The following is a 12472-nucleotide window of genomic DNA, read 5'->3' on the forward strand; positions in this document are numbered from 1 at the left end:
TTTACATATTTTATATGTATTTTAATATATTTATAGATACATATACTTATATATAATATATAAAATAAGTATATACATATAAATATCTATAAAATAAGTATCTATGTGTCTGTACATATATATGTGTATACATATGCATACATGTATCTTTATATACATATATACGTATATGTGTATATGCATATCTTTATATATGTAGGTACGTATATGTGTATATGCGTATCTTTACGTAGGTACGTATATGTGCATATGCATATCTTTATATATGTATATGTGTATATCTGTATCTTTATATACATATGTGTGTATATATATCTCCTAAGTATAAAATTCAATTTCAGAAGACCAGTCATATCAGGTATCAGTCTAAAACTGACAAACTCTGTTATCTTTTATTCAACTAGAAGAATATTTTCTAAAACAATTATTAACACAGATTGCTGCATCCCACCCTCAGAGTTTCTGATTTCCTAGGTCCGAAGTGGGGCCCCAAAATTTGTATTTGTCCTGCCCAGGCGAAACTGCTGCTGATCCACACTTTGAGAACCACTGCTCAGAAGCTTCCCAGTTCTCCAATTCAATGGAGGGAATGATCCAGAAATTTAAAAAGACAGCACTTTCCTGTTATATATTCCATCCTGAGAGATGCTTATACACAATTTCTGCTGATCTCATAGGAGGAGATGAGGGGCCACTTACTCCAGGATCTGTAATGTACAGTCAGGGTTCTTCAGGGCCTCACACAGCAGGATCACTCCATCATCCTTCAGGCTATTAAAACTCAGGTCAAGACTTTTCAGGGTTTTATTTTTACAGAGCGCAGAGATCATATTCTGACAGCAATTAAGGGTCAAGTCACACTTTCTCAGCCTGCAAAGAAACACAGGTCAAAAAAAAAAAAAATGAAAACACCCTTAGGTTTTACTTCTTTGTTTTGGGTTCTGTTTTATTTGTTTGTTGTGTGTTTTCTGTTTTTGCATAATGGCATAACCAAGATGCAATTAATATACCACACAATTCACCCACTTAAAGTGTACCAAACATTGGTTTTCAGTCTATGTATAAAGTTGTATGATCATCACCACAATTTTAGAATATTTTTGTAAATTCAGTTTAGAATATTTTTGTCGCCCCTCAAGGAAAGCCCTGGACACTTTAGAAGCCACTTCTCCCTTCTTCCCTCAACCTACTCGTACCCTAACACCACTAATTTGCTTTCTTTTCTAGATTTGCCTATTTTGGCAAGTTATTTAAATGGAATCATACAATATGTGACCTTTTGCATTTAGCTTCTTTCATCTACCACAATATTTTGAAGATTTGTCCATGTTGTAACATGAATCAGTATTTCATTTAACAAATAACATTCCATCATGTGAATATACCACACTTTCTTTATGTCTTCATCAGGGCACAGACACAGGTTGTTTCCAGGTCTTGGGTATTATGAGTATTATGAATAATGCTGCTGTGAACTGTGTGCAGGTTTTCATGTGGAGGTGGGTTTTTATTTCTTTTGTGGATATACCTACAAGTGGGACTGATGGCTCACAGATTAAGTCTGTGTTTCACCTTTTGAGGAACCGCCACAGCTGCTTTCCAAAGCAGTGGCACCCTTCCCTGCTTCTTTTCGGGAAGCTAAAAGTATCGATGTTTCGGGGCTATTTTGCACCACCTCATGCCTCTCACAATCGTTTGCTGAGGTTTACTACGCTTTGGGTGTTGAACTAGAGGATGGGAATTAAAGGCAGGAATTAGGGCCCCTGCCTTTTAGCAGCTTTTATTCTCATGTGAGACAAGAAATAAAGAGGCAGATTCAATGGTTATGGTTCAGTGATGTCCTAGTAAACCAGCTCTCTAGAGCAAACAAACAAAAGCCCTAGTGTGTAGTGACTGCCAGTTTCCATGGTGCAAACACTTCTGCCATGGCTGATTTCAAGCTATGAAAATGAACTGCCTTGTGACAGAGCAGGAACATCATCATCTTGGACAGACACTGCCACTTTAAGTTCCAGCTCCCTTTGTAGCCTCATGCATTTCAAGGAAATCACTTATCTCCTAATTACAAGTGGCTAGAAAGAGCAGACAGTAAAACACAGATAAGACAGCTTGGGCACAGAGGGAGGTTGGGGGGGGGGGAAGTCTCTCATGTAACTGCCAAACTCCACCCTCATACCATGAGCCCCAGTAAAACAGCAGGCCTTAATAGCACATTCCTATCCCTTCAGGTGCACTAAGACAGGGAAGCTAAAAGCAGACTCAGTGGATATACCTGCAGCTGCAGGAAGATGTATGGGAACAGACACACAACTTTCCCTCCCAGATAAGCACAACCAAGAGTCACAGAAGCAGTCCAAGTCTCTGATAAACTCTCCCACTCTGAATCCTTAAAAACTCTTAGTCTATAAGAGAGTGTAGCTCTAACCTAACTCGGCCAGAAGCCCCTCTTAGGTTTGTTTTCTCTAAAATAAACCTGTCCTTAATTGTCAAGCCACTTTTTGCATTTCTTTCCTCTTTCTTCAATTCTTACACCTTGAGGTAGTCGTTCTTACAGTGATGAACAGATAGATGTCAATATTCCTTAAATTTAAAATACCCTGCCGTCTCTCTGAGTTCACTCCTGGGTATCTTGGTACACAGTTTGAGAACTCTGCCTCTAGATCATTTGCCTCTGAATCAGAAATAATAACCCTCCCCTCTATTATGCTTTTCCCCTCAGTACCAGCACCATGCCTAACATGCAGTAGGCACCTAATAAATATGTGACATAAATGAACATATAACAGATTCTCTTCATCACCCTGTTCTGCTCCAGGGAGTTCCAAGAAGAAAACATTCTGGGACTTACACCAGCCTCTGCAGAGGACATCTCAGGTATGACAGGGCATTCCAAATATGCTTGGCCCCTTCATCTTTCAAGGCATTTTCCGCCAAGCTCAGGTGGGTCAGCGTCTTACTCTCCCCGACACAGAAGGCAAGGCTTTCACAAGAAAGTTGTGTAATGTTGCAGTTCTCTATCCTATGGGAGAGAAGCACATGGATGACTAAATGGAGAAGGGTCTTGGTCTCACACAGAAGGGTGATCATCTCAGTCGGGGCTCTCCCTCTGAATGCAGAAGCATCCTCATACCTCTGTCATCACCACTTAGGACTTCCAAGCTTTAAAGGAAAGGACAGCAACTTTGATATGGGAATGGTGGGGTGAAGAAATCGGGGATCAATAAAATTGTTAGACTAAAAGGCTTCTGCACAGCAAAAGAAATAATCAGCAGAGTTAACAGACAGCCCACAGGATCAGGGGAAACCAGTCCCTGATATTTCAACGTAGGTTCTTTTCTATTTTTGCTAAGTGTCAGCTGGTCTGAGAAATAAAGGGAAAGAGTACAAAAGAGAGAAATTTTAAAGCTGGGTGACCAGGGGAGACATCCCATGTCAGCAGGTTCCGTGATGCTCCCTGAGCCGTAAAACCAGCAAGTTTTTATTAGCAATTTTCAAAGGGGAGGGAGTGTACGAATAGGGTGTGGGTCACATAGATCACATGCTTCAAGGGCAACAAAAGATCACAAGGTCAGGGCAAGATCACAAGGTCAGGGTGAAACTAGAATTACTAATGAACTTCCATGTCCTACTGTGCACACATTGTCATTGATAAACATCTCAACAGGGTTCAAGAGCAGAGAATCAGTCTGACTAGAATTCACTAGGCTGGAATTTCCTAATCCTAGCAAACCTGGTGAGCGCTGCAGGAGGCCAGGGTGTGTTTCATCCCTTATCTGCAACTGCATAAGGCAGACACCCCCAGACTGGCCATTTTAGAGGCCCCCCTTCCCACCTCCCTGGGAATGCATTCCTTTCCCAGGGCTGTTAATTATTAATATTCCTTACCAGGGAAAGAATTCAAAGATATTTCTCTTACCCATTTTCAGTAATAAGAGAAATATGGCTCCATCCTGCCTGGCCCACAGGCAGCGAGACTTTAAGGTTATCTCCCTTGTTCCCTGAAAATTTCTGTTATCCTGTTCTTAAGGTGCCCAGATTTCATATTGTTCAAACACACATGCTTTACGAACAATTTGTGCAGTTAATGCAATCATCACAGATCCTGAAGTGACATACATCCTCAGCTTACAAAGATGACAGGATTAAGAGATTAAAGTAAAGACAGGTATAGGAAATTATAAGAATATTGATTGGGGAAGTGATAAATGTCCATGAAATCTTCACAATTTATGTTCTTCTGTCATGGCTGCATCAGGTCCCTCCGTTCGGGGTCCCTGACTTCCTGCAACACCACAGAGTGGGAGAAAATCTTCACAATCTATACATCTGACAAAGGACTCATATTCAGAATCTACAAAGAACATATCAGCAAGAAAAAAAAAATCCCATCAGAAAGTGGGCTAAGGACATATATAGACAATTCCTAAAAGAAGATATGCAAATGTCCAAAAAGCAAATGGAAAAATGCTTGACATGACTAAGTATCAGGGAAATGCAAATCAAAACCTAAAGGAGATACCACCTCACTCCTGCAAGAACAGCTATAATAAAACAATTAAAAAAAATAGGTGTTGGTGAAAAGGTAACACTTTTACACTGTTGATGGAAATGTAAACTAGTACAGCCACCATGGAAAACAGTGTGGAGATTCCTTAAAGAACTAAAAGTAGAACTACCATTTGATGCAGCAATCCCACTACTGGGTATCTACCCTGAGGAAAAGAAGTCATTATATGAAAAAGATACTTGCACACACATGTTTATATCAGCACAATTTGCAATTGTAAAAATATGGAACCAGCCCAAATGCCCATAAATCAACGAGTGGATAAAGAAAATGTGATACACACACACACACACACACACACACACACACACCCACCATGGAATACTATTCAGCCATAAAAAAGGAACAAAATAATGGCATTTGCAGTAACCTGGGTGAATTGGAGACTAGTTTTCTTTTTTTTCTTTTGAGACAGAGTCTTGCTCTGTTGCCCAGGCTGGAGTGCAGTGGTGCGATCTCGGCTCACTGCAAGCTCCACCTCCTGGTTTCACGCCAGTCTCCTGCCTCAGCCTCCCAAGTAGCTGGGACTACAGGTGCTGTACCTGGCTAATTTTTTGTATTTTTAGTAGAGACGGGGTTTCACCATGGTCTCAATCTTCTGACCTTGTGATTCGCCACCTCGGCCTCCCAAAGTGCTGGGATTACAGGCGTGAGCTACTGCACCTGGTGGGAGACTATTTTTCTAAGTGAAGTAACTCAGGAATGGAAACCAAACATAGTATGTTCTCACTCATATGTGGGAGCTAAGCTATGAGTACACAAAGGCATAAGAATGATACACAGGACTTTGGGGACTTGGGGGAAATGGTGGGGGGTGGCAAGGGACAAAAGACTATACATTGGGTACAGTGTACACTGCTCGGGTGTTGGGTACACCAAAATCCCAGAAATCACCACTAAAAAGCTTATGTAACCAAACACCACCTGTTCCCCCAAAACTTATTGAAATGAAAATTAAAACCTGAAAAAAAAAAAAAAAAAAAGACTAGGTGCGGTGGCTCACATCTGTAATCCCAGCACTTTGGGAGGCCAAGGCAGGTGGATCACCTGAGGACAGGAGTTCAAGACCAGTCTGGCCAACATGGCAAAACCCCATGTCTACTAAAAATACAAAAAGTAGCTGGGCATGGTGGCAGGCACCTGTAATCCCAGCTACCCAGCTACTCAGGAGGCTGAGGCAGGACAATCACTTGAACCCAGGAGGCAGAGCTTGCAGTGAGCTGAGATCACGCCACTGCGCTCCAGCCTGGGCAACAGAACAAGATTCTGTCTCAAAAAAATAAAAAAATTAAAACATAGAAAATAAATATATGGGATTAAGAGGGAAGAGAAAGAGACCACCAATAATCAAAGAACAAATAGCAGACATGGAGATGGCCTGAGAAGAGACATAATTTCCAAAGTTATAATAAAGGAAAGACACATTAAATACATGGGAAGACATGCAAATTAGAGAAACTAAGATGAACAGTCAGATGATAAAAAAATAGTCACTAGTAATCAAGGAAATGCAAATTAAAACCGTAAGGTACCATTTCCTGCCCAACAGATTGTCAACAACAGTAACAAAAACACTGATAATAACAAGACTTGGAGAAGAATTTGGAGTTAGGGGCACTTTCATACCCATTGCTCTGGCCAATTGGTACACGCTGGGAACAAACTCAGAAAAACTGAAGATGAATACTCACCATGGCCCAGCAATTCTGTTCTTAGAATGTTCATCACAATGTGTGTGTGTGTGTGTGTGTGTGTGTCTAACACACACACACACAATTGGAAGCAGCTCAAACCTCAACTGTGAGTAGAATGAATAACGTCTTGGATATTCATATCAATATCATTCTGTAGTGAAGAGGAATTAGCATAGAAGCAACTCAACAGATGAACACTAAGATATAGATCAGGAAAAAAAAACACATCACAGGTGATGCTTTTATGCAAAATCCTTTTTTTTTTTCCTTTTTTTTGAAACAGAGTCTCACTCTGTCATTCAGCCTGAAGTACAGTGGTGAGATACCAGCTCACTGCAACATCTGCCTACTGGGTTCAAGCGATTCTCCTACTTCAGCCTCCTGAGTAGCTGGGATTACAGGTGCACCCCACCACGCCTGGCTAATTTTTGTATTTTTAGTAGAGACGGGGTTCCACCATGTTGGCCAGGCTGGTCTCAAACTCCTGACCTCAGGTGATCCGCCCGCCTCGGCCTCCCAAAGTGTTGGGATTACAGGCATGAGTCACCACACTTGGCCCTTTTATGTAAAATTCAAAGCAACGCAAAATGATGTGATGCCTGTTTAAGGATACATGGGTAGTAATATTAATACTATACATAAATTAAGGAGCCTGATCAGCCTGATTAAATATGTAATCATAGTGGGGTCGGGGGCAGGGTTAATAAAACCAGTGAGGACAGGGCAAAACAGAACTGATGACTTCTATTTCATAAATGGGATGATGGATACATAGGACTCATTATGCTTGATATAGTACAGCATATTAGGTATAAATCCATACTTTTATGTAGATACGTTATTTCTCTTTCATTCTTGGCTGGACCCTTATTGACCTATCTATATAATTACATCGATCACAAGACTTACTTTTGCTCCTACACATGTACCTTCCCTATGACTGTTTTTCTCACAGAAGCACTAAATCTACCAAACCACCACCACCACCACCACCACAACCACAGCCACCAGAAAGACTTACGACAGCCTCTCCATCTGGGCCATGGACGGGTAATACGCCCCACAGTTCTCCAGGGAGATTTTTGTTAGTATGAGAGTCTTTAGATGTCTGTTAACTTGAAGATTACTGCCAAGATCCATCCAAATTCTAGGGGTGGCCAAGCAGTCTTCCAACCTGTAGAAGCCAGACACAAATACTGAGCCGTGGCTCTAGGGAAAATGGTACCCACAGAGCCTCCTGGATCCTACTGTCTCACATCTTGGTCTTCACAGCAGAGACTCAGGGGATTATTCCCAACTTTCCAGCCAGCGCACCTGCACCAAGCTCAGGAACTTCCTACCACGTCATCAGCAGAAAACAACCCACTCTTGGGGTTGTCATCAACTGGAACACAGTAACGACTGAGCTCTAACTCTCTCCATTCAGCTCCTTGAAACACAAATTTCAAAACAAGTTGGCTGGAAAATGATCATGGTGTATATTTATGGGGCCCAATGTAATATTTTCATTTATGTGTACATTATAGAAAGAGTCAATCAAGCTAATTAACATATCCATCATCTCACCAACTTAATTTTTTTGACAGTGAGAATGTTAAAAATCTACTCCTTTAGCAACTTTTTTTTTGTTTTTTGTTTTTGAGACGGAGTCTCGCTCTGTCGCCCAGGCTGGAGTGCAGTGGCGCGATCTCGGCTCACTGCAAGCTCCGCCTCCCGGGTTTACACCATTCTCCTGCCTCAGCCTCCCCAGTAGCTGGGACTACAGGCGCCCGCCACCTCGCCCGGCTAGTTTTTTTTTTTTTGTATTTTTTAGTAGAGACGGGGTTTCACCGTGTTAGCCAGGATGGTCTCGATCTCCTGACCTCGTGATCCGCCCGTCTCAGCCTTCCAAAGTGCTGGGATTACAGGCTTGAGCCACCGCGCCCGGCCAGCAACTTCGAAATATCATATTATTATTAGTTAGAGTCACCCTGCTGTGCAGTAGACCTCAATGCTTACTTCTCCTGTCTCATACTTTGTGCATTTATTTGCCAGTCATCATCAAGGTGAAGAACTTAAATTCAGTGACGTCAGGGAATTTTTCCTGAGTCTCACAGCCACTGTCTTCTCAGGCAGGATTTCGGCCGCAAGGTGGGCTGTTTATACAAAGACATTCAGTGAAGCATTGTGCTTACCACCCTCCAGGTTCCAGCCACCTGAGCTTTCTGTTCTGTGCAAGAAAGGTAATGAAATGCAGAGATTATCCAAGCTACATTCAGCTCTGTTGGATGTAAAGGAGCAACGCTGGCAGATGAATACAAAACAAGAGGTCATACAAATTCTGTTGAGAGAAGGTTCACACATGGAAAGGCTGGAAAGTGGGGTCTGAACTAAAAGTGGAGCTACCATTCGATCTTTGGGCAACTACACAAAGGAAAAGAAGTCTTTATGTGAAAAAGACACTTTCACATGCATGTTTATAGCAACACAATTCACAATTGCAAAGATATGGAACCCACTTGAGTACCAAAGAGTGGATAAGGAAAATGTGGTATATACACACCACGGAATACTACTCAGTCATGACAAAGGAATGAAATGATGTCTTTTGCAGCAACTGGGATGGAGCTGGAGGCCATTATTCTAAGTAACTCAGGGATGGAAAACCAAACATTGTATGTTCTCATTTACAGGTGGGAGCTAAGCTATGATGATGCAAAGGCATAAGAATGATATAATAGACTCAGGAGATTGGGGTTGGGGTGAAGGTTGGAAGGAGGTGAGGGATAAAAGACTGCCCAAGGGGGACAGAGTACACTACTCGGGTAACAAGTGTACTAAATTCTTAGAAATCACCACTAAAGAACTTATCCATGTAACCAAAAACCACCTGTACCCTAAAAACTATGAATATAAACAAAACAAAAAAGTAGAGTCTGAGTAGGGGCATGGCAGTACATGTTTAACCACTGCTGTTCTAGAGAAGGGAGTCCTGAGGTGCAGTGTTTGCCAGTGCCTGTGGTGTAAATGCCTCTGCCATGGCTGCTTTTCAACTCACTGTGGGAGGTCACTGAGTGAGGAGCTGGGAGGAGGTGCAGAGCAGTGCCCCATGACATCCTGTTTCCACCAAATGGGTACGGTAGACTGGGCAGCAGCCCCAGGGCAGTGGTCGGGAGCTGGCAAGCGGTGGCTCGTGGGCCTCCTCTGGAGTGCCACTTGGTTTTCTACAGCATTATCAACTAAGAATGTTTTTAAATAAAACATTATTTTATTTTATTTATGATTTTTTTTTTTTGAGACAGAGTTCTGCTCTTGTTGCCCAGGCTGGAGTGCAATGGCACGATCTCGGCTCACCACATCCTCCACTTCCTGGATTCAAGCGATTCTCCTGCCTCAGCCTCCTCAGTAGCTGGGATTGCAGGTGTGTGCTACCACAACTGGCCAATTCTGTATTTTTAGTAGAGGCAGGGTTTCACCATGTTGGTCAGGCTAGTCTCAAACTCCTGACCTCAGGTGATCCACCCACCTCGACCTCCCAAAGTGCTGGGATTACAGGCATGAGCCACTGTGCCCGGCCTATTTTATTTTATTTTTTTTGAGATGGAGTTTTTGCTCTGTCACCCAGGCTGGAGTGCAATGGAGCAATCTTGGCTCACTGCAACCTCTGCCTCCCGGATTCAAGCAATTCTCCTGTTTTGGCCTCCTGAGTAGCTAGGATTACAGGTGCGCACCACCACACCCGGCTAATTTTTGTATTTTTAGTAGAGATGGGGTTTTGCCGTGTTGCCCAGGCTGGTCTCAAACTCTCAACTTCAGGTGATGCACCCGCCTCAGCCTCCCAAAGGGCTAGGATTACAGGCATGAGCCACCGTCTCCAGCCCCCACAAAAATTTTTAAATGGTTAAAAAATTATTAAAAGAAGAATATTTTGTGACATATGAAAATTATATTAAATTCACGTTTCAGTGTACATAAAGTTTTATTGGAACATAGCTGTATCCATTTGTTTACCTACGAACTCTGGCAGCCTTGGTACTGCAATGGCAGAGTGGAGCCATCAGGACAGAGACGGCATGGCCCCAGAGGCCAAAAGTGTTTCTTATCTGGCTTGTCATAGAAAAAGTTTGCTGAACCCTAGCAGGGATAATAATGAACCATAAAATAATTAGGAAACAATGCATTTTGATAATCTATGACTCTTGTTGTTTAATATATTTGTAAGCCTGTGATTTCATTTTTAAAAACGTTAACAACTGGCTCATGAAATTCTCGAATGATGAAAAATTAGAACACTAAGCATGTGGGAGTCATTTATATCTCACTGCTCAAGGTCATCGCCAAGGTCTGATTGAAAAAATTCAAAACATTGCAGCCTTAGGCATAAATGGGTTAACAGGTTAAAAAAGAATAAGACCTAGTATTCACGAGCACAACAGAGGAACTATAGTTAATAATAAATTGTACATTCCAAAATAACTAAAGTATAAATCAATTGTTTGTAAAACAAAGGATAAATGTTTGAAGGGCTAGATCTCCCATTCTCCAAGATGTGATTATTTCACACTGCATGCTTGAACCAAAACATCTTATGTACACCACAAATATATATACCTATGTATTCACAAAACTTAAAATAAAAAGTTAGAAAATATCCAGCTTTCACAATCCAGTAGGAGGTGCTCCAGTTCACCACTGGGGCTCAGGTTTCCTGGTATCAGATGGATCTAGAACATGGTCAAATAGTATTTTTTTTTTTTTTTTTTTCTTCAGACTGAGTCTCGCTCTGTCACCCAGGCTGGAGTGCGGTGGTGCGATCTTGGCTCGCTGCAACCTCCACCTCCCAGGTTCAAGCGATTATCCTGCCTCAGCCTCCCGAGTACCTGAGATTACAGCCCATAATTACAGTAGCTGAGATTAGCCTGCCATCACACCAGTTAATTTTTTGTATTTTTAGTAGAGATGGGGTTTCACCATGTTGGCCAGGCTGGTCTCTTGACCTCGTGATCCTCCCGCCTTGGCCTCCCAAAGTGCTGGGATTACAGGCATGAGCCACCGCGCCTGGCCCAAATTGTACTTTTAAAGTTGAACAAAGCCAACAGCAGATCAATGAAAAGAGAGAGGAAAACTGAGCCTCTCAACACCACCCCTGAAAAGACCATCCCGGTACCCCGATTCCCGCTCTGCCCGCCGTCTCAAATCTCACCTGAGACATTGCAGACAGCACAGGGGGGATCTCAGCGCTCTGCATAGAAGCTTCATGGCGTTGGAGTCCACTTCCACACGTTGTATTTCCAAGTATCTCAGATGCTGGTTCCCCGTCAAAACACCGATTAAGTCCTGGTTCAACACAGTGCTATTCACACGCCTTAAGCTGGAGAGGGAAGAGCGTCTCCTTGGAATAGGGTCCTGTCCACATTGGTAGAATTCTGTGGCCTCACAAAGGAGGCTCCCGGAAGCTACAGCTGCACGTGGGACAGGTGCGGTCCCACCCTCAGGGGGTTTACAACTGAATTCAGGACGCAAACATTAAAGAGTGATACAAACGTGTGATTATTCAGGTCCTATCCTGGGAAAACTGTAAGTCAAAATGAATGGCTATATTTTCTTTATCCGGTCTGTCACTGATGGGCATTTGGATTGGAACCATCATTCTCAGCAAACTAACACAAGAACAGAAAACCAAACGCCGCACGTTCACACGTGTAAGTGGGAGTTCAACAAGAGAACACAAGGATGCAGGGAGGGGAACATCACACGCCCGGGCCTGTCGGAGGCTGGGGAGCAAGGCGAGGGAGAGTATTAGGATAAACACCTAACCTAGATGATGGGTTGATGGGTGCAGCAAACCACCATGGCACGTGCATACCTATGTAACAAACCTGCACTTTCTGTATATGTACCCCAGAACTTAAAGTATAATTAAAAATTTTTTTTTAAATGAATGACTTAGCTGGGCGCAGTGGCTCACACCTGTAATCCCAGCACTTTGGGAAGCCGAGGCGGGCGGATCAGGAGATCGAGACCATCCTGGCAAACACGGTGAAACCCCGTCTCTATTAAAAATACAAAAAAATTAGCCAGGCGTGGTGGCGGGTGCCTGTAGTCCCAGCTACTCGGATGGCTGAGGCAGGAGAACGGTGTGAACCCGGGAGGCGGAGCTTGCAGTGAGCCGAGACTGTGCCACTGCTCTCCAGCCTGGGTGACAGAGTGAGAGTCTGTCTCAAAAAATAAA

The 12472-nt window shown here is 42.8% G+C and overlaps 1 protein-coding gene across 1 annotated transcript in view; it reads right to left on the minus strand.

The window, feature by feature from the left end:
• Positions 1-676: 676 nt before the first annotated feature.
• Positions 677-12472, minus strand: part of NLRP8 (NLR family pyrin domain containing 8) — a 31457-nt gene continuing 19661 nt past the window's right edge. The window contains exons 5-8 of the mRNA XM_017892531.1: positions 11444-11611; positions 7283-7435; positions 2849-3019; positions 677-870 (exon numbers count right to left, since the gene is read on the minus strand). Coding sequence (XP_017748020.1) covers positions 696-870; positions 2849-3019; positions 7283-7435; positions 11444-11611 — 667 coding nt within the window. The 3' untranslated portion in view covers positions 677-695. The remainder of the gene's footprint in view (positions 871-2848; positions 3020-7282; positions 7436-11443; positions 11612-12472) is intronic.

Source organism: Rhinopithecus bieti, unplaced genomic scaffold, assembly GCF_001698545.2.
Source record: "Rhinopithecus bieti isolate Rb0 unplaced genomic scaffold, ASM169854v2 scaffold_22436, whole genome shotgun sequence".
Taxonomy (NCBI): Eukaryota; Metazoa; Chordata; class Mammalia; order Primates; family Cercopithecidae; genus Rhinopithecus; species Rhinopithecus bieti.